We start from the raw sequence: 24,169 nt of genomic DNA, 5'->3' as shown, positions 1-24,169 counted from the left end.
AGAGGAAGTGAACGTCGCGCGGAGGAGGGCCGCGTTTCCCCGATTGCCGCCGCGCCAGGAAGGTAGGCAGGCATACCACTCTTGCACCAAGGGGGTATTACGTAACTATAAATTTTAATTGAATCCGCGGGCTGCGCGGCTCCCCTCCCTCCGGCGATCATCTTCTGGCAATAAACGTAACGCGGGATGTATATACCCGCGTGCGCGAGGGAGGCGCGAGGGGGATGCAGAGAGAGGGAAGAGGGATTAACAACTAGTTTTCACTCACCATGCAGCTGCGCGAGCGACTGCAACGTGTTGGCGGTGTTGCAGTTTATGAATCCTGGAACAGAAATAGAGAATGCGCCGTTAGGAAAAATAGCTATTATTTTAATATCTGGTTATTAAGTGGGAAAAAGAAATAATTGTGAAGGGACGCTAAAAAATGTATTATAACCGTATAAGATGCTTAAAATTCTTGAAATAGCATTAGAGCAAGACATACGATTGATAAAAATGGATTTATCCTTTTCTTCTTACGACTAATTAACATTAATTGCATTAAGTTTATTTCTTAATTTATTTCCAAACCTTAATTTGAACGCGCAAAATTATTGAGATATTTAATATTATGCAATCAAAATCCTATAACATTAATTTATTCAAGGTTTCTAGATCCGCAAAATGTAATAATATCGAGAAATGTATACAACTGTACACTGTGCTATATAATAATGAAAGCAACGGAAACAAAAATTAATACAAATTGATCAATTAATTGTGTTATATAAATATTTAGAAATTGTAAAATATAACGCGTAAATACAATTGTATAAATTGCGTACAATACGTCACGTAATTAAGCTGTAAAATGACACAGACACAGGCGGGGCTACCCGAAAATTTATTGGAGATGGATTAATTAATTAATTTCTCGTATTATCGGACGTATCATTATCCCACAGCAAAAAATAACATTTTGGTATTGGCTGATTGCTGATTCAATACCTCTTTCACTGTCCTTAATAACATATCATTCTCTCGCTTTCGAAATTACGAAAAAATACATAAATGTGCATTTATATCGTCAGATGAAAAATATTTCATATCGTCGATAGATGAAAAATGTCGTAGAACACGTGGTCTTCATTTTTAAACATCGACGTTGATTTCACGCGTGTACACGCGCACACACGGGCGCACACGTCGTGAGCTCTCAACACCGGTATACGTATGTATGAACGTACGTACGCTTCGTCGAACATTCCCATGACATAAGATAACCTCTGAACTTAAGGCCCTCGGTCCGACCGGTCGGGCCCCAGCCCGCGCGAGCGCCCATGATGGAACATTGTGATTTAGGAACGTCGAAACGCGCGTCGCGCCGTCGTATTTCCACCTCCGACAACCTTCCGCTTTCTTCGCTAGCGCGACGACGACGCGCTTCACGCGCTTCCCTTGTTCTCCCCGCTCTCTCATCGCGGATAACCTTAACGTTTAAGTTTTAATATGTCTTTTATATTCCCTTCGAGCCAGGTGAGAGCGCGACGTTAACGGGCGGCGACTTTCACGCTAATTAGCATGAACTTGTCCGTTTGCGGAGGAGCGTCGGGCGAGACCGGTATCACGCGTGTCGTAAAACGACTTGGTCAGACATGCTAAGAGCTTGTCGAACCGAGAATTTTCGGAGCACCGTGGAGAAACAGGAGTCCTTGACTATAAGTCAGTCGATAAATATGTTCAAGACTTTACATAATATCGATCACTGACTAATATCTCATTTGTCTTGTGACAAATTTGACAGATAAAAAGGTTTCCAAAGAGTTTGAAATATTATCAAACGTTGAACTTACAGAACCATTCAAAAATTTTTCGAAGCCATCGAAATTTTTTATCGAACGATCACCAGATACCGTTCGACAGTTTCGTTCTATTTTCTAGAATCTAGTCATCCGGTATAACCCATGCGTGAAGTATCTAATACGCTAGGTTTCCGAACGGGAAGGTACAATTTCTGTCTTCTGTTTGTCTGTCTCGCGCGATAAGATTAGCGTGATCCGAGAAACGTGGGATTCCTCGACATATGCGGAATGTCTCGCGAGTAACGACCGGGATTACAAGTGCGAGTTGTACGTATATCGGGTAGGTAGGTATAATCGTGTTAAACGGCGATTGGTAATGCGCGTTCTGGGAACCGATCCGGGATGTTCCACTTGGCGATTCGTGCGCGTATTACTACCGTAATCCACCACCCTAATCATTTCTCGTGCCAGTGTAAATAAGAACGAGCCGATCGGCGCGGCGAAAACGCGTTATCTCGTCTTTGAGGATCTAGTCACGCAACGTACAATGTAACTCTCCCTATGCAATTGCCCCTCCTCATTCGACGTATTTCTGCGATTGATCGATCATAAGAAACGTCGAGGGCTTAGCACTGCAAGCCAGTTAAGGTAAACGTCCCGGTGGCCGGACACGTACCAGTGTCCGACCACATTGGAGAAAAATATTTACTATTTATTTGAACAACTGAAAATAAAAATAAGCTTTTTCCCAATTAATCGATAAATATTAAAGTTTTTTTTTACAATAATTATTATTTTTATTTTTCATTGTTCAAATAAATAGTAAATATTTTTCTCCAATGTGGTCGGACACTGGTACGTGTCCAGCCACTAGGACGTTTACCTTAGCTGATTTTCTGATCAGGGTGTTTCTCGAAATGTATTTTGCTTCTTTCAAGTTAAGTGCACTCTGAAAAATTAATCGCGCGAAACTAAATTAAGGGATGTCACTAATTTCGCTTTTACAGATTTTTTGAAAATTGTTTTAAGTGTAATATACAATCTTCCCAGATTTAAGCAAAAAATTATCGTGAAGAATTTTTGACAACCATTGTTGTGGCAAGATTTGTCACAAATATGTATTGATACAGGCAAGTGTTTACCTTCTTCACCATCGAAATGGAGATATTAATTCGAACGATGTGTTTACACCCGTCTCAACTTCTTTATCAGATATATCCTATTATTTAACAAATAGGCGATACGAGTCTTTACATCACTTGGATTGACAGGACATTTTTTTCACCTTAACTTCGAAGAAAGTATGCCGACACGTGAAACGTTGACGAGAGAGAAAGAATAAACAGATTAATGACAAGGTCTGATCAAATATTTGCCAACAACGCATCCGTTCCATTCGCAATCGATCGACATTATTGATCCAAAGCTAAAAAAAGAAATAAGATTATATAATCGATCCCAATTTGAATTCTGAGGATGCCCTACGGCACATGCACGGTGAGTACGTTACGCCAGCGCGTGCCTGACAGTGTTTTCTTCTGCAGACTTCCGTCGGCACATCGTAACTAATTTTCTACACCGTTACAATAATAGCAAGCGCAAGCGCAAAAACGTTTTCCGTGCGTCCGGTCGACGAACTTACGCATGGCAAATAAAGTAGCGATATACCATTTCACGTCGCGTGCGCCACGGTAACTGCAGTTATTATCAGAATTATCGAGACGCCAATCGCTTTTCATTCTTACGTAAGCTTTGAAAGTGTAAAAATATAAATAACAAGACTTCATTCATCGATTATTCTTATCTGTTTATCCTTATTCCAATTTTCACACAATGATACTTTTAAGTATATCGATTTCAAGCAAGTTTATAGTCTTAATTCGCGCGTGATGTTCCTCCAATAAAAATATTTCGATACAAGGTTGCGATACAATCAAAATTTCCTCGAGAAAGTCGATTCCTACCGCGTTTATCAGACAATCAAAGGTGCTGTCATTACCTGAGCGTCGACAATAAATATTGATTGTCTGAGAGTAGCTTGAATAAAGGTGCCTGTCAACGATCGCGCGTTCAAAGGCGGAGGAGCGAGTGAGCGCGAGCGAGGAGTGTGGAAGTGTCGTTTTCACATTTTGCGAAATCGCGTCGCGTCTACGGCGCTCTTTAAAGGTTGATTCACCGCCGAAGAAGAAGAAGAAGAAGAAGAGATCCGCCTGCCATGCTCGTGCCGGCAATAACATTATCCCTCGTCAATTTGCCCCACGGATTTTACTTTCACGGTGCGTCTATTCACGTATCGATCGCTATTATCGATGATTGGGTCAGCACGTGCGCGCAACCTGTTCGCGCGGCGCTAGCTAACAATAAGAAAAAAATTAATTGCGAAAAATTGCGAAACAAAGTCGACAGGTGTAAAAAATTATTATTTTACCGATGCTTTCAGTAAATATTGTATTCTATCGAGTGCATTCTTCGTTCTGTTTCGATAATACAAATATTTTCTCGATATGCTTTCTTTTATTGACTGAAGCTATTGACTTTTCCACGGCTATCATTTCCTACACGATAGTTATCAGAACTATGCGCGGAGGAAGGAGCGCACATAGGATTCACACGATTATCATCGAGGCAATTCGCAATAACAAATGTAATAGTTTTAGAATTTCACGATTGGGTATATATCAAAGTGAAATCTTACAGGATAATAAATGTTTTATAAGTGCCGTAAACTTCACCGTAAAGAAGTAAATTGTTAATCCGCAATCGGCGGACTCCGCGGAGTCCGCCGTGTTTTAAGAGGTGCTTAATTACGAAATCTCGACGAGAGCCCGACTGACGAGTGGTAGCGCCGGCCGCAACGAGTACGCTGCGTGGCCATGCGGAAAGGCGAAGCCGACGATGTTCTTTTCCCTGGACGACGACGGGGCTTGGCTACCTCCGGTTACACCGTCATTATTACGATAGCGGAGACCTTATCTCGTTGCGGGTTCACCGGTAGCCGTCTCTTGCGCGCCCGCACGTTCCGCGCGCGCTTGTGTTGCAAAACCCGGAGGTATACTCATAATTCGACGATCTTATCTCTCTCCCGGCGATATTAATTAATTTGATGGTTACGTGTCAAAATACCGGGAAGGTATCGACGGCCTTGAAAAGCGGGAACGAAGGCGCCAAGCGCTTCTGACGTAATCTCGTTTTCGCGGCGGCTTTGCGTAATCCTCTATCGGCCGCCTTCGTCTTGTCGAGGGACGGAGCAAGTGTTCAAAAAAGAAAAAGTAAAACACAAGACACAGCTTTCTCCCGAGTGCGAAACGCCGAAAAGAGACATGTGAAATCTAATGGTCCCGAGCGTGCGCACGCTTCGGATCCTACGCGATTGTGCCCACGTGCCATGCTTTAAGTACACTCGATTATTCGCTCTTACGAAAAACGGGGGAATTACTTGCCGCAACACTGCGCGTCTTTGTAGAATTGCTCCAGTTCTCAACGGAGAACGAAATACGAACTTCTACATTTATACGTCTTAATTGCCCCAGCTATTGTCTTCTATCAATATTTAAATAGCAATAATTGAAATCTGAGCAAGAGAGGTAGATTTATATCTGGAACGTTTTAAGATATTGTATATATATATATATATATATACACGTGTCTTAATTTCAAAGTTATATTATCAGTATATTACTCGTAGAACGTTTCAAATATTTAAAAGAATATCACGGTAAATGTGCGGATATTGCGAAGAAGATCCGTGCTCTGAGAATATTTTGAGTATGCGCGTGTGTCAGTAGTTACATATTAATGTAGAATTGTAGATAAAAATATTCTTAAAGATATTCTCCAGATAGCCCGGTGCGCTTACGTGAGATACCTCAGGGATATCACGATTTCCCAGCGAGATATCTTGACGAAATCCCGCAGATTTCCTCTGGCTGTGCGGGGAAGCCAAAATTGTGCGACGTTGAAGCTTCTTCTCGCGCAAACTTTTGCAGAGAGGCTTTTCTTTGCAACTTTCTAACTTTGTAATTGAAATAAAATACACCACATGATGTATTTCTTATATGTGTACCAGGATATAAAATAAAACGGATTTTAGTAAATTCCTGTTGTTATGATTTATTATGGCCGACTAACGGGCCCTCATTTTTCCCGACTTTCTCGATCACACGGAATTAGTATTTACGGTAATCAATATACTTCGGATAACTTTCACGCTGACACCGTGCGTACATACAAGCCCACTTGGCAAGTAATCGCTAAATGAATTTACTTCCAGGAAAGCGATAATATACGATTTTATTTTCTTTCTCACGTGTAAATTCGAAACCTCGCTTATCTGCCGATAAATGTTTGTCGCGCTGATAATAATGAAAGTAATACGTCGTCGTGTCGGCGCACGTTTGCGAAACGTATATACCGTCGACGATCAAGCCTTCGACTGGCCCGATAGTCCAGTTTCTCGACCGCTCGCGCTCGCGGAAGGTACTTGCATGTACACACGATACCACGAGAACTCTCGAGCAATCTCTCGACAAAATTGCATCATGCCTTAAACAACTTTCAATTGCGTAAATTAATACGCGATCTGCCATCTGCCTAATTATCTGAAGTACCGAAAGGTACAGGCGTGGAAAAGCCTGCGGTCGACAGACGCGCGCGCGCTCGCTTACGAAATACGCAAAAGCGTGCAATACGCGCGCGCGCGCGGGACGAAGATTGAAGCGCATTCTCATGCGAGGAGTTACAATTGTGACGACATGTCGCCTCTCTCTCTCTCTCTACTCGCGCCGAGATGATTTCAGAAATTACGTACTATTGTCGGTTTCCTGCAATTTCGTCAGCGTGAAAGCGTTATTAGCAATTCGAGGAATCGATCCGATCACGCTGGCCAATAAGTCGGGAATTTTTTCCGTTTTCCTCGATTCGCTGCGTTTGTTTTCTTTCCTTTCTCTCTCTCTCTCTCTCTCGCTTTTCTCTCCCCTCGTCGACGATCTCGATGCCGTGCGGTAAAACTCTCGTTCGCATCGAAAGCCTATCGAGTGTCTCTCCGCTCGAGAGCTACGTCGATGGGAGCGAATCTCCGAATATTCAGATAACAACGATAAAGGACGAACGATCCCGAACATAACAGGCTTCTCGATGCGTTATCCACAAGGAGGATCCCGTGCCCTCTTCCATGATGCCCCTTCCCTGCGAAGGATCTCGGCGACGAAATAAACGAGATACGCGCGGCACGAGTCAATGACTCACTTTTCCCCCGTCCGAGGGAAAAATAGCCTGAGCCACGAAGCCATGACGACTTGACTTTTTGCCAAACGACCCTGTCTCCCCGCGACACGCCGTCCGTTTGGATAAAATTTCCGAGAGCGCTTTCTCCTCCGCCGCTAAAAACCTTTGCGGATTATTCTCCTCGCGCTCGATTGGCCGAGCGCAGCGAGCGGCTCCGAATTACTATGCAAGAGACTCCGGAGCTGTTTGCGCCGCGCCGCGCCGCGCCGTCCGATTTCTTTAGTCTTGTAAACAAAGAAAGAATAATCAACACACGTAGCATGAATCATTCGAGGAAAGTGATACAAATTTCGCTCGTTCCAGACAAATTAAGCTGTGTCTCTCTCTCTCTCTCACGAGGTATTAAATTGTACTTAACCAAGATGAACGTTTGATGACAAAGATTTAGCATTTTTATTACCTGTCGCGTCGCACAATCGCGATATAGATAGGGCCTTGAATACGTTTTACGAATTTTATTGTCATATAACAGATTAAATTTTGAAGTTCATTAGCGTTGCTTCGGTTTCGCCTAAAAACGATCTTGCTGACACAGCTGTCGATTTTGTTAAGAGATCATCTTGCTCGAGTGACTTTTACGGTTGCGGGTCCGATTACGAAATACCCGGTAGCAGCGAGGTAAGTAGCGACAAAAAGAAAAGGGGAAAAAAGTGAGAAAGTAACGCGATCGTATACTCGCGCCTGCGATATCACGATTTTCATGCGAGATTTACTGAGCCTCGCGACCTAACGAGAAGCGAATAACGGCCTTCTCTTTAGCGATCTCGTTGGAGGATCGGCGATACACGGAGAAACGATATCCCGACTGGAGCGCGAAGCACATGTGGGGTCTTATTCGCGCGAGAATTCGTCGACGGATCGCGATCGTGAGACGCTCTCGAACGCGGAAGTTCTATCTGATCGACGAAGAACAACGCTAGAAAGATCAGGTTCAGGGCTGCTGCAGCCGGAACTTCTCACAAACTATTAAATTTACGCAAATCACTAAAATCGACAAACCCTTTCTATAAAATGTACGACGATGAAAATATACTAAATGCGCATTAAAAAGTGTTTTGAAAATTACCTAGTCTTCATCACTCGTTCGAGTCTTCGAATCTAAATCGCTAATCGTGTATTTAGTCTATCGTCTTCGTGAACTCGTGTTTCTGAGTCGATTCGACTACCGGGATAACGATCGGAACGAGGCGCCCCCGGATTCCCCGTGGATTTACGAGCCTCTTACGTATGTCGATCCGTGCACCAGATGCAAACTAGCGGTGCTTCGATACATAAACGCCGCACTCGCCGATGCCCTGCTTGTCTTAAATGCGAATTGCGGTTCCCCATCATGCGGATCTGTGAGCAATCGTCTACTATTATCTAGACGATGCCGAGTTATCGAATTTTTGCGTCTACCGCTCGCAGCTGTATACACTGTTTAATCGCCTGTGCCGACGAGCGACCGGGGCACCGTTGCTCAGTAAACGGATGTAAGAATCTTCCGTCTGACATAGAACGCCGCGTTTCACGGAATATTCAAACTTGTTCGACATGACGCGTCGATGACTGGCGATGAATTCCCTCGTGATCGCGAATATATTGTAGTGATTATTAAATATTAGTACTGTGCAATTTATTTCTTGTTTATAGCTGGTAAAAATCTTAATTGTTATACATTTTTTAATTAGGTGCAAAATATAATAATAAGAAGTTCCATGTGACAGTTAATAAAGAAAATTTGCTAATGATTGGCAAATAAATAACTTGAAATATAACGTCTTAAAAAGTTAAAGATTAACTTCTTTGAGATAAGTATATCTGAAGGAATTTAAAGAAATATTATCCTGCTTAAGTTGTTAACGTTGAAAATATATATATCGCTATCGTCGTGACGTTATCGTTCAGGAAAAACAGTTTCTCGCACATAAATCCGCTTGTATCAGGAAGATTTGCGTTATCGCACGAAGCAAGTTATCTGATAACTCTCCATCTTACTTGTGCATTTTTGGAAGATCCTGGAAACCTATTTGCTCACCAATCTCTCTCGCAAACAAGGATCCCTGGCCTTTATGTATCACTTTCGAAAATACATTATACGTCTCAATCATGGGATATCGCCTATGGCGATAACGTCGAGGATCATCACGCCAATCACGATGTCTCCTGTCTCCTGTCTCCTATCTGTTTGCCAATATATCTTTTATTCATAGAGCAGTCATTATTATCCTAACACCTCAGATAGGAACTCCTCATTATCTTACACCTTTTTTATCGTATCCTCCAGCCTTAGCTATCTCGTTAGATTTCTAACGCTAAAACAACGTAACCTGATCTATCTGTATTATTTATCATAATTATTTTTATTATCCGTTATTTAATTTTAAATCTCCATTCTTCCGTTTCGCACATTTATTTCGTTAGATTCATTAACGCTTTTTGCGCGGTATCACCGTTATTCTTTAAGGAATCTCTACTCAGATATCTCTATGGAGAATTCAAGCGAGATAATTACTCACTTCCTCTCTCTTTTAATAATAAATCGATTCCTCTTTAGTTCCAGCTTTCTTCCTTCGCGTTCTGCGGTATCGTCGGCATCTCGTACCGTGAGAACTCGACTACGTCACTCCACGTTGAGGTCCCGCGACCTTAAGGCCGACCTCCGCGATGAAGAACCCCTCATAGCTGCCGCCTCTGTCTTGGTTCCGTCTCTCGTATTCGGATAAACTTTCCGGTATCCTACGACAGGCATTCTCATTCGCGAATACCCTCGAAGATTGTGCCTTCGGTCGGTTCCTACGTGAATCGCGTTATCTCAGAAGCGAGATTTCCGATCGGCGGCAAAAATATACACGCGTTATCTCGTTACTTTTTATTACTAGCTACGTTCAAGAGGATAAGTTTCCACGAACGGACTTCTGGTATCTCGGCTCAATAAGGACTTATCTTGGGCGAGCGAGTATCGATTTTCATTCAAATGGTATCGATACCGATCTAAGGGCAACGTTGCTCGCGCGATTGCGGACGCGACGATAGCCGATATATTTCGCTCGCCCGCGGAGGCGCGACGTCGTGAAAACGCGTAGCCAGAAAAGCCGCTGTCAACACGGCCGCTCGTACGCTTATTCCGACATACTTTGTGGCCGTTCCGTTGATCGTGTTCGCGGGAATGTTGGTAACGCAACATTTGACATTTCTCGAATGCGCATGGAAAGCGACATGTATTTATTTCATCGCGCGCGAAGCGCGCGAGAATCGCGCGGCGCGTTTTTATTCCTCGCGTGTCGTTCGTTACGCAGGTAGGTACTTCCCGCAATCGAAGCTGATTAAAAATTGTAATTCTCGCGGAAGGTTTCTCGGGGAGTCGAGCCGAGAAGCGACACCGATGTAAGCGACAGATAAGCAGAGCCGAGCACGGGCGCGCGTTATTATGTTCACGTGTAAATCAGTCGACGTTTCTTCTTCGCCCGGAAACGAGCGAGTACGCGGACGAATCGCGGGCGCACATCGCGCTTTGTTAATTTTATCTGCGCGACACGGATTGGGATTTTGTCACTAATTCCTTTGAGCGTGCTAATAATTCTTGGCTCGAACAAATACTTTCTGGTCGATTCTGATGAGAATGAAATGTAGAGTAGCGGAAGAAGCGATTCGCAAACTGATAGCATGACTAAGAAATTATGTTTCTTACGGAATAGAGCTACAGAAGAAGGAAATGACGTCGGAAACTTATCTGCAGCGCTTATCGGTGAATGTTTGTACGCATTCGTCAAAGATTAGTCATTATTGATACGATGCAAAATTGTTAACAGCGGGATTATTAACGCGAAGTGCTAAATTCTTATCCAAATTAGAGTAACTGATGCTCGATAGATACTTTATTTTAAACAAACACGTAATAAATATGATAATATCTAATTAGCACGCGCAATATGCGTGATTTTAAACGGATTATATAACGATAAATTCGTTACAAACAGGGCAATATTTTGAGTGATTAATGATGCACGTCACGGCACCTATTATTAAGCAAATCGATACTGGAATTCAACCTCGATGAGTCGTATTCGAAATTAGCGAAATGTCAAACGGTCAAATCGGTTATTCTCGGCACTGACTCGGGGCGGAGGTAAACCACGTGTGGTAGATGGAGAGCTACGGACAAGACGGGCCATCGAGAGGAATTTCTCTCCCTCGAGAGAGCGAGAAAGAGAAAGAGAAGAAAGAAAAAGGAGAGAGAGAAAGAAAGAAAGAAAGAGAAGTGTGTACGAAAGATCGAAGACAAATATCATCGGGGAGATGAAAGCGCATAGCCGATGGAACGTGGAATGTTAAAAAAAGACACAATGACACGCGAGAGTTGCAGGACGCCGCGCGATAAGAAGACGGAAGAGGATTCGCGCGTGAGATCCACGGGACAATCCGGGTCCCGCAGGTTCGAGTTGCAAACGAGCGAGCAAGCGAGCGAGCGAGCGAACACCGTAAACTGTCACGATGACAAACGAAGGCCGACATGTGCTTGAGAGCCGCGCCAGTGCCAGCGCGGTTCTAAGTGCGGTAATAGCGCACTCGCGGCGAGTAACGACAGATGCTAGCCGAGGCGAGCTCCGCGGAGAGCCGTGGCAGGCCTCCTTCGGATGATCCCGCGGCAGTTCCTGTATTGTTCCCTCGCTCTCTCGCGTTGTCGATCCGCCGCAACTGCGCGCGCGGGCGCCAGCGGTTTTCTTCGCTTTTCTCTTCGTCTTCGTCTTCTAATGTCCGAGATGGTGCGCGCAGCGCGGTGAGAGATCATTGGCACGGAGAAAACAAAGGGTATAATGGTCGAAGGATACAATGGTCCATTGTTGCCGTCCGTGCTATTTGTCGAATGAAGTTAATAATTGGCGAGTAAAGGGGAGGAGTGACAGGGATCATTTCCTGATCCGATTTTTTTGCTCTTGGCGGTCAAGTATCGCCAGCTGTGCAATGTGTTCCATGAACATCAATTATAATACATTTGATGAATATATTATTTATAGCAATATCTTGACCGCAATATCTTGATCATAAAACCGGAATTAATCATAAAAATTATAAAAGGACAATCGAGAAACCTTCCGCAGAAAGTCTTATTAATTATTAACCATAAATGTTTTTTCTTTTTAATAATCTCGCAAATTTATCGGTTGGACGTGAAATTTTATTTTGAGAGTTACGCAAGAGTTACGCGTTCGAGCTCTTCGGTTCCGCGGAACGGTTTTAATCGGAAACTGACGACGACGACGGGGCATTATCCGCAGGCGCTGGAATAGAAACTATAGAAAGGCGTTGGCAGAAATTCTACCGTAATCAATTTTCACTTGGCGTGCCTGTCACAATGAGTTCGCGCGGACAATCGAATTTTCTCTTATCCTCGTTTCTTTGGAGCGCATCCATTCGTCGGCTCCAGACCGGCGCACCGATGCGCTGCGCGCCGATGATACTTTGGCAGTCGATCGAAGATTAAACGGTGCATCGATGTGGTCTATTTAACGCGGAATCGACGGCCGCGAGAATCCCACGGTTACGATCGTTCCGTTTGAACTATACTTTGAAAATTATTCCCTTCGCATTCATTTTTTTTCCTCATTGTGAAAATTACACGCGAGATATAATCAAAAATCTGGATCGCGTGGCTTTATCTATGCGCATATTAATAGCGAGTTATGATCGTTGAATGATTATTGACTATTCTTTGCGTAGAATATTCTGTAGAAATATAAAATGGATTTCTAGTTACTGCAAATTCAAGAAAAAATTATGTACATACATCACTCTATCTAACAATTACAGATATACATTTTTCGAGGTGCAAATCTGCCTTTTCACACAAGTTACGATCCGAGGAAATCTTGATATCAAAATAAATTTTAAATATTGTGAAGTAAACCTTTTCTCGCAGCGATAACTTTCTCGATGTATCTGATATCAATTAATTCAATTAATAGGGGATTAATTAATTTTATTGCCAGTACCCGTAATTCGGGCTGACATCTCGCAGTCATGGATTTGAATTTTAATTAACCGCACTTCCTACAACGCGTCTTACACAAATTTCCATACCTGTTCTACGGGTGATAGTTTATCTAAATAGCAAGCAGTCACGAATGTACTAATGGCCGCGTGTAACAACTTCGTTCGTATTATCGTTGGTATATACTTCGCCTAGAAAAGAGCCCCGGATAATATAATCGTCGCCCTTTGTAACGACTTGAAACACGGTTGAAGGCCTTTTAGGGTGAACGTAATCAACGGAATTTGGCCCGGGTTTACCTTGGCCACAGGTAAACCACCGGTCGAGTACGCCGCAATGAAACCCGCGCGTTTTGCTGGCCGGCCTGGTGCCTTTGTCCGTCACCGGGCGAAGTTGGTAGCGCTAACGATGGTTGTTGACGCGGATTAATAAGGCCCGTTTGTCGCGGACACGATGCGACGCGATCGATAGCCAACGTCCGGTCCGATCCGGTGCCATGCCACATTCCGGTCGAAGGTCGCGCGCATATCTCGTTACGCGCATTGCACGTCTCCGCGACGCGACGTGCGCCGCGACTGTCATACGCAGCGTGCGTGCGTGCATGCGTGCGCTCTCGCGACGCACGTTAACGCGCGATGGCAAAGGTCCTTCTCGAAACCTTGTAATAGTTGCATCGGATTGCCGCGACGACGTTCCGCAATCACCGGCGGAATTCGCGTTCGCAAAAGCGATTAATGTCGCGTATGGAAACCGGTCTCTCCGCGCTGGTTTCGAATCGGGCCTGCGCCTGCGATCGCGAAGCCGCGCCGCGCGCGATGTTCCATCATTCGCGGGATTGCGCGTATCAGCGGCTCGGAACAGGTTAATGTTATTCTTGAACTTGAAGAATAAAAGCTAATAATTTATCTGCCCAAGATGTGAGATTATTTTAACAGCTTGTCAAGTAGCTCCGCGTGTAATAAAATCGATAAATATGTAGATAATGAAGTATGTAGATCCGCGGAAACAGGTGATAAAAGCGCGCGAGGTGTCGGGAGAGCATGACACCGTCAACCGGAAAGATACTATCGCGCTGGTCGTTAGTGGATTCCACTAACTTTGATCGATCGACCGTTCGAAGAAGAGGCCTTTAAACCTCTTTAACGCGGCGCGGTTAAGAAATCAATCGTTCACGGATGATTCAGGTGTTGTGCACTTTCGAACGATGCCTGCACGCGACCGCGGCCTGTTCTGTAATTCGCTATTAAATGCTAGGTATCGCGAGACAGTAAATATTCGTGTGCGGAATGTGTGCCGGTGATGTGGTCGACGATGGGTGATATCGATAGTTATTGGCCCGAGGCGTCGGGGACGTCTGAAAACATTTAGCCGCTTGTGGAATAATGTCGTAATACAATCTCCGTATAGTGACTGGAAACCGAGTTATTAACCTTGGAATAAAGCTTTCGACGCACGCCTCGCATGAAACTTGCTGTAATACCGATCGGATTTTATCTTTCAGAAAAACGTATTTCAAATAAGATTTCACGGTAATTCTAGTAGAGTGCCTTTTCAGAGACTTCTCAGAGATTTAACCAATTAAATGAAATAAAATAGATTAAGCAAAGTAAATGAGAATGCGCAATACAGCGCACTTCGATCAAGCGCAAGCAATGACGAGGATGACGAATGGCTTATAAATCATCCGGGGTTGAACGGTCAGAAATCGGATTAAGTCCGCGGTGCGTGTCGTAACGGAATCTGGATCTGTCAAACAAATCGGCGCGGGCGGTCGTGTCCGGTGAAAGTGTTAGAAATCCACCTTCGGTTCCAAACGCGGCCCGCGTTGGACTACTTCGTCGGCTGCGCGTGTGTTGCCCGCGACCGCCGAAAGTGACCTTACTTTCGTGCGTACTTTCGTACTTTTTGTTTCGTTGGAACGCAACGAAAGTCGTCGCGCCGGTTTTTTGCCCGGGGCCGGTTAATTGATTCTTTTCGCGATCGTCGATAACGTGGCTTATATAACCTAGCAAGTTCAGTGTAACGCCGGTAGTAAAGTTTGCAGACTTTTCGTATGAATAGCAAACTCACGATTTGTCTATCTAGTGAAAATAAAATTGTAAGTAATAATTAGATAAATAAAATTTATAGAAAACGGACAATGTGAACAAAATTTCTTCTCTGTTCAAAATAATTGCACAATAATTTATATATCGTTCTATATATATGTATATATTGTATATATCGAAGGTATAATAGTATGCGATACTGCAACACGGCAGTCTATAATACGTTCGCCTTTTTTCATTCGGTTGATTTGTCATTTGTTAAAGTTAAATACAGCGAGTATAAAATGCATATAAGGAGCAATGCGTCTTCAACGACAAAAAGGCTAATTCGATACAGACCTGTTTAGGACACAATGGCACGCTCAATATTGGGTTATTAAATCTGAAGACACCCGGTGGATCATAGTTCATTCAATTAGGCAATCATCAGTGTCATAACTATGGTATACGGATGTGCATATTGACCCATTTAGCCGCGTTACATATGGTCAATGCATGATACACGCTGCTGCATGCTATACGCCAATTATTGAAATAGATACGGAAGAGGGTTTTATATAAAGTGCAATAAATTGAAATGGTATTTAATGACCGGAAGACAATTTAAACTTTTCTTTTTATACATTTTAACCGTTTTGTTGTGCATTTAATTTCATCTTCTCCGCCATTAGAAAAAAACGAAATGGAAAACCGATTAAGAAATCGTTATAACTTAATATTTTCTCGATGATATGAATGGCCCGAAGTTTTTACAAAAGGTTTATCAATTCTCGTTTGAAAGAAAACGAGAGAATAGAAAGTGATTTAAATATAACATGCAAAAGTACTTTACAGATGCCTTTGCAATATTCGCGACGCGAATAACTTTCTTCTCTCTTTAATAATAACATAAATGCATGAGATTTTGTGTATATCACTGTTTCACGTAGATTTGAATCTTCACGTCTACTTAAGATGAATTCTCTTGATAGGAAATATATCACGGAAATATATTACTACATACATCTTATTTCTGCATAGCGAACCCGAGAATCAATGCGTCTCTTTCGAAACAGGAATTATCGAGAGAACTTTCGATGAAAGGCAAACCTGATGCGATGAAACCATTATTTCATTAAGCGCTACCGCTGCCATTAACCGTGCGCTTATTGTCGATGGGAAGAAACGGCGTAGCATTAGAACATCGGATCGGATCGTATTGCATCGCACAATTCCCGGCGCGAAATGATCGAGCGATTGTTGATAACCACACGATACCATCTCCGTTGTCGGCAGTAATCATCGGTGGAAAAGATATGGAAGAAGCACGAAGACTCGAAGAGAAGTATCCGTTCTGAGACAGCGGATAGCAATTAATTTCTTTTTTAATATTCATATGCCGCTCTTGAAAACGTTCTCGAGACTTTCTATGTGACAACGGCACGTCCCGTATTGCTTGCATATTAAGCGAGTAAGAGGCGCCATTGATTGCCATCGCGACATGTTCGTCCGCGATGCGAATTTTTCAGAGAATTGAAATCGCGGAGATTTACTGCTGAAATAGCGTCTCCGGTATTTTATGTCGACAGATACGAACTCAGTAAGTGACTTTTTCAAACTGTGAACGCGGCGTTAAAGTTTCGATATGGAAAGACAGTATCAGCGATACTCGATCTTTTTTATACGAAAACAATGTCTAAGTTTAGCCCGATGTTATGCATATGATATCATGAAAAGTAAAAGAAAAGTGTAATAAGATAAATATGTAATATAATGATGTAATAAGATAAATGCTAAATAGACCATTATTTTTTAATTATATGCTTTCCCGTTCATCCTTAAAAATACGCGGAGATTAATTTTGTATTCGCAAATTGGAATAAAATGTATTATAAAGTGTTCAAATTATGCACATTGTAAAATTTATTCTTTCAGGGTTTTCTAACGTTTCTGGTTTTGAGTGACCGGAGGAAAAATAATAGTTTACATTCGCATTTATAATTAGATTTTATAAGGTTCGGTTTTAAACAAATATGAAGGCATTGAAGATATCTTCTCCAGAAATACAGTCAGAGAAGTATATTCGTCGTGGCATAACGGTACGGATGTGCTCAAAATTAGAAGTCACATGTTTTCGCTTCTGTCTGAAATCTATATGCGGAACTATACGCGCGGTCGCAAAATCGCAATAGCCAGCACGATTTCTTAACTGTCACGCATATGATTGAGTACTTTAATGATTATTGGGACATACGCGCCGACCATATTACTCCCAAAAGGACCAAGAAATCCATTTCGCTCACGTCAATGTCACGCGCTTCGTCGTCCGAAGCCGAATCCGAAATTTCATCCAGATCCCATAAGCCCGCGCCAGATTGCAGAAACTCGGGAATGGGATTATGCCGATTGTGCTGGCCACAATCGAATCGCAATAGGATTACGAGCGCGAGGCGCAATGGGCGACGGCTCCAAAATTCGAACGGTCCGACTTCGAAACTTGCGAGCGTACGACGTCGTCTCGCGTCTCCGCAATTCGCATAATCGGCGAATGGGATTAAACACCAGACAAGGACAAAGATAGAGAAAGAGACAGAGAGGCGATGATGGGTTTTCCTACGGACGACGGACGGTAGGGATTTCGCAGCGTTTCCTTTTACGGCTGATTTGTACACGGCCTTAAACGTACATACGCGATGCAATTTCGTTTTGTTGCAACTTTGCGACGGCGATTAGGAAAGAGAGGAAACCTCCACGCCCATTCGCCGCACGCTCAAGGTGCGTCGCGTTCTTGCAATCGCATAACACTCGAGGACTTCGTACGGAACGTGGTTTCGATGCCTCGCTTTATGCGATCATTAAATCTTCACGTGACAAATATCGCGATACCACAATTGCAGCTGTACAAGTACGAAGAGTTCCCGAGAATTTGAAATATATAGAATGGCATACCGAGAAAAATATAGAAAGAAACGTCATGAACATTTGCACATTTTAATTTAGACCGAGAAAGATTTAGACTTCCGCATAGCATTTAAAAAATTTCATTATTGATTGTTGCTTCTAGGATATTTTTCAGTAAGAAGACTAATGCTCATTCCAATCTAAAAAATTATCCGTTTCGAATCCTGTACCTAATACTTTTTCATTGAGAATTTTATTATTGCAGAGAAAAAAGATACATGAGAGTAAAGAATTCTAAAGGAATTTTTATTTTAAATGCGTCAAATACCATTGCTGTGGCAATTGAAATATTTACTGTCGATTCTTCTCGGAAAAGTTGCTATATTAATATGCGGTATTAGTCAATGACATAGCAGCCATAATGACTCGACATACGATATCATTATAGTAGCAAACGTGATATATCTCCGCATAAAATAAACCTCATGGCATTTAGATAATCGCATGAGAACGAATCGAATTTAGGCATTATAAATTTAGATTTTAACCTCTGCACGGTTGATTACACTCTGTTAGATTTGTCATCCCGATCAATGTCCTCTACCGTCCAAAATTGCTCATGCCGAATGATTCGGCTGAATCGACGAAAACATGCTCGTCGAGTAAGCGTGACTAAGAAAGGAAACGGCATAGGAACTTGGTCGGAAAGGTACGTGGAGAGAAAAGATGAGACCGAGCGAAAACTAAAAATAGTAACAACGACAACGTCGAAGTCTTCGGGAGCTCGAATCGGTAAGACAGGCGCACGAAAGGGAAGGGAAATAAAGAAGAAAAGACGTGTTGTTTATTACGCTCTGGAAAAACTATTCCTGAAAACAAAAGGTAATCTGCAACGCACTAAATATTAAATTACGGGTAAAAACAAAAACGAGTAATATTTATAAACGTACGGTAAAGATAAAAGGCGATATCGATATCGCAAGAATTGATATTAATAATTAGGTCAGATTACGATTTAACGTCATTTCAAAAATTGAAAGAGATTAAAAAAAGCACGAGCGCGAGGAGACGAGAAAATCCCTCGTTAACGTGAAAGAAGAAAGGGGAGACGTAAAAGTGAATAATAGCGGCGTGAAGTGACAAGAAGCGAAGAATATGAGAAGTGGAACCGTTGCCGCTGCGGCTGCCTGCTGCCGCATTGTAAGTGGCAATCGTTATCGCTTTCAGCATTTGCGTATGGCAACGATCGTGCGGTAGAGTTACATGATTTAAGATTGTTAACCTCTGAACGAGGGAACAATCTTCGCAGCCGACATCACGCACCGACAGTTAGTTTTGCGAACAAGTCGCTATTATTGTCATCGCACACGCGGTCCGCCCTGTCACCTTACGTAATCCGCTATTATTGCGAAGACACCTTACGTAAAATCCACGACGGCGTAGGGTACGTAAGTACCTTTCATCTCGGCATATATCTATTCTATACGGAACTCAAATACTTTCGTCGAACGACGAAGTCTGTCGTGACTTTTACCAAGTTTTAAGGATAAAGCGGATGTTGCTCGACGTTATCGAAAGTGTGCTAGTCTTATCGCGGCCAAGTTCACGCGTCGTGTTCTTCGCCCGAAAATAATAAGATAAAAGATAATTCCGTCGAAATAAGTTTTGACGAGCTGAAAAATTCGTTCAGTAAAACGCCACGTTTCCAAGCTTAACGGTTAAGCGTGTTTGACTACGCAGGATTAATAAGCAGTTCTAATAGAAATTATGACAAACCGCGGAACGCTAATCTCACAATCAGTCTCTCTCCGATTCAATCAAACGTTAAACGCAAAAACGTGACTTTACTGTCGCGGGAACCGCAGTTCTTCGCAGTCTGCCTTTTACGAAGGCTGCAGTTAACCAGCTTTTTACCCCGCCGCGCCGCGTCAATTGTACTGTCAAATCGCGTGTCATTGTAATTTCCGCGTCGGGTTTGCACCGTGATGAATTATGCAGGTGGGAGCAACGCGGAGCGCGATAATTCGCCGCCGAGAATGAAGACGTGCGAAAGACACGCGGCGCTTAACATCTCGCCGAGGGAAAATGTCAGCGGAGTCTCGGCGTCATCGATTCGTGGATGGAAAATCGGAGCGACACGGATTGCTACTGTGGCTAAGAGAGGCCGCTCTTTCGCGAATACCCGTTTCGCGTAGAGGGAAGTTCTGCTCTCGCGGTCTCCTCGCGTGAGAGTGCTCGGCAACTCGACAATCCTCCCCGACGAGTTTGGAATCTTAAAAGCACCCATACAGCCGCGCATGCGACCGGCCGGTCGCCTCGGTGCGTATGTATGAAAGATTTCGCGAAAATAACACGTTGCGTCAGTAATCGCAATCTCGGCCTAATGTACACAAGAGAGCCGCACATCACGGCTGCCACCGAAGTTCAGACTGCTATTTCAACGAGGCGCGTATACTAGCCGCGGAAGGCACCGAATGATTGGCAATTAATAGTAATACGGCGGTGCGGTGCACGGTGATGCTAAGCGATTATATACCGTAATCGGCGCACAGAAGCAAATAAAACACAATATAATACCGGTGATTAGTAACCGATGCGGACCTTATCGGGAATAGTTACGGGAGGGATATGCGCGATTGGTTAAATATCCGTAACTATTTAATCCACAATTCCTGATATTCTAGCGATTCAGAATCATGTTTTGTGTTAAATTGCGCATTTCCCTCGATTAGGTAAAGTACTAATAAAGTAAGTATGCGCGGAACACATAATTGTTACTCGTATCACTTCGCGAACGAAAGAAAAGTGGCATTGAAATCACGCTCTACTAACAGCTGACAATTCAATTATACTGATAACGAGACTTAATAAAGTATAATGATACGTACGCTACGCGAAACAACCGCAATTAGAATCGACGAAGTGTTAAGTCCGACGAACAAGCGCGACGAGTCTATTCCGTTTGCGATAAATTAAGGAGCGTTTCACTCGGATACCGAGGCAAATCTCGTGCCTCTGTCGTGATGCGCGGTTCTTAAGGACAATTTATCCCATCGGTATTGCACAATCGACAATAGAGAGAAAGCGGCAAGGCGGATCCGGCCCGTTTGACGGCGTGTCTCACCGTGCTGCTTCATAGGATGGCTCTCGTATACGGCTGGTACGGCCACTTCGGTCGCTCGGACTCGCCTCGAACGCCTCGCCGTAACGGCGACGCTGGACGCGACTTAAGAGAAAAAAAAATAAAGAAAAAGAAAAAGAGAGAAAGAGAGAAGAAAAGGGAAGGGAAAAAGCCATCGGACGAACCGTGCGCGCCAATGTCGGTTGCAGCCGGTTTCGATTCTATTCCCGTCCTTCGCGGACGAAACACGCGAGAGGCGGACACGCTCGTCACGTATGTACGACGCGCGATGCAACATGCGCGCGTACGCACACGCACGAACGAGCACGGGGCACGCACTAAGGCCAAGCAGTGCGAATAAGGCGGTGCGCGGCGCGTTGCCGCGCTCGACCTCGACCGAATCGGGAAAGACCGCGTGTGTGGAGGAGACACGGAATATTTCGGGGACAGAGCTTTGACCGCCTGGAGATCTTCACCTGCCTGATGACGATTTAATTACAGCACCTAGTCACTAATGTAACAGAAAATTGAAACGATTAGTAATATCGCACACGTGTCTTTCGTTTGCGCGTAAATATTCTAGTATCGATTGGCTAAAGTTAATTAATGTTAATACCATTAACGAGATACTCATTAAGTTAAAGCGTAATTCGGGAGACACGTAATCTCTAACGGTATATGCATTTCCAGACGATTTGCTGCAAATGGTAAGTTATTGCATCCATAAATGTGACTTCGACGTAGCACCGACTGATGAGCTACCGTTTTGAAAATTACGTTGCATTACCAACATCGTTACTTCATATCGCTCGCTGTTGCCTACGCGTTACGTCACGATCGATTATTGAAGTTGTAATGTCTCTTCTCGGGAATTACAATTTCATTATACTCGACAGTCTCCCCGGGGGACGCGGGTTCACGTAGAAAGTCATTCCACCGGTTTGACCGTAAGGATAAACGACTCACTTGCCGCTTTATATCGTTGTACGCACACGCACTTACACGCGGCCATACGCGCGCGCGCGCGCGGAATGTCATGCCGCGCGAAACTGGCCCGACGACGAATCGGAAATATTATTCTTAGACCATCCGCCATCGTCGCTGCTCTATAATAATCGGTCTACCGTGATATCAATTTGTTGATTTAGTCATCTGTGAAGTTAATGCGTCCATCGTGGACGCATTAAAACAATACTCGACAATTTTCTTCCGTTTCTTTCTTCAACGTATTTTACATGAATCGATAAGCGGTTTCGCCGAACCCGAAACGCGACGTTCGTCGTTTAGAACACGTTCATCGATACAGTTCAGACGTCGTTGCTGTTTCTTCTCTCATATGTATGTACATCTGACCGTAACTGTGACTGGCAAGAAATTATCGATTTGCAACATCATCCGACTATCAATACAAATCAATCAAAATTCCTTCTTTTGACATGAACTTTGACAATTTAATATCCACTATTATACTTGTCAAAATGTACGTTACTTATAATCGGCTAATCGGAATGCAAACCTCGCGGTGTCTGTCAAGCGAAAAGTGCTCGTTGAAGAGAGCCACTTGACGATGTTGATTTATTATTAGACAATAAGTAGCGTCCAGCAATTTGTCGACGGCGGCGAATCGCGGTTCATATAGGAATCACGTATCGCAAACCACATACCGCGATTTAACAACAATATCATTCGTCTTATTCAACGTGCGACAGTATTATGAGGAGCACGTATTCCTTGCTTTCGCGCTAACGACCAGAAACAGCAACGGCAATAGCAGCCGTCGACGGATGTGCTATTAAAGATATGAATGACCGTTCCCGGTTTTCTCCATCTCCCTTACCTTGACGAAAACAATATCACGGCCGCGCCGCAATATATGAGTGCGCGCGCGTATATGACACGGAGATTTCGTGTAATTTAATTTCCTGCTCGGTTGCCTGCATTGTCCAAACGATTGCGCTTCGGGATGAACTCGGTCAAACGGAAGCCGGTCGTACGAGCACGCGCTTCTAACCGTTAGTGTGTAGAATTATCTCACAATGGGCCTTCCCACGTTTTACTCGGCGATGGGGAGAAAGAGAATGGGAGGGAGAGAGAGAGAGTGAGAGAGGAAAACAGAATCCGCGTATTCGCGGTACATACAAATGAACGGGACCACGACTTGAACCACCATAAAAGGACTCCACCTGTGCGCCGACCTTTTCGTCGAAACTTTGGCCGGGGTTACGATCCCCGACCATTTACATACCGGAGTGTGTCGAAGGGGAAAGCTATTTCTGTATATCACGCGGGTATAACTTGATAAAAGCCGGATGAGACTCGTCGCTTACAGACGCAGGCTATTAAATGGAGCTGAATTGTTTTAACGAAGTGCAAAAGTGATAGAGAGGCGATTTTTTATGTAGATCGAGTTGGAATACAATTTGATGTACGCTCGGTTCCTGACCTATGTCCTATAAAACATGAAAATGTCGAAAGATATAAAAGGATCAATCGATGAAAAGTTATTATTTTTTAATATACAGATTGAATTTAAATCAATACGGACTGGTTTGGACACGTTACGCAGAGTGGTAAAAATAATCCAGTAGAAATTTACAAAGCTCACAAAATTGGCTGCTAGTATTTCGGGCAATCGTGGCCAACGCGATTTGTAAAAGGACGACATTCGCAAACGCTATTTTTGCATTATCTGTGCAAGCACGATGTTTCACAGAAGGCAATTAGCTTCTCTGCGGATGACACGTTTGCATACGAGGATAACGCAATAAAATTGTACGTGGGACGACAAACGTTGCATTACACAACGCACATGATGACCACGTCACGGTCCAGAATACAAATACGATCTTTTTTCGCTGGTAGATTCCATTATTACCGTGGATTATCGTGTCACGCAAACCTATTCCAACTCGATATTTCTTCAACTCTTTCAGTATACCAAAGATTATTAACTCCTCTCTATTATACTTTCTAATAATTATAATATATATAAACTTTTAAAGTCACATGTCACTTTTTCTCTCTTTTAATATATCATTTTATTTCTCGATAAAGCGAAAGTTGAACTCTCAATTTTTGCGTTCAA

The 24,169-nt window shown here is 43.4% G+C and overlaps 1 protein-coding gene across 1 annotated transcript in view; it reads right to left on the bottom strand.

Annotated features, from left to right (window-relative positions):
- The window catches only part of LOC112464766 (cytoplasmic polyadenylation element-binding protein 2), a 122,000-nt gene that overhangs the window by 42,882 nt on the left and 54,949 nt on the right, over window positions 1–24,169 (bottom strand). Inside the window, exon 3 of the mRNA XM_025031953.1 lies at window positions 269–322. Coding sequence (XP_024887721.1) covers window positions 269–322 — 54 coding nt within the window. The remainder of the gene's footprint in view (window positions 1–268; window positions 323–24,169) is intronic.

The sequence above is a fragment of the Temnothorax curvispinosus genome, unplaced genomic scaffold (assembly GCF_003070985.1).
Source record: "Temnothorax curvispinosus isolate PA1 unplaced genomic scaffold, ASM307098v1 QBEX01001498.1, whole genome shotgun sequence".
Lineage (NCBI taxonomy): Eukaryota > Metazoa > Arthropoda > Insecta > Hymenoptera > Formicidae > Temnothorax > Temnothorax curvispinosus.
This window is presented reverse-complemented; position numbering and strand designations above follow the sequence as displayed.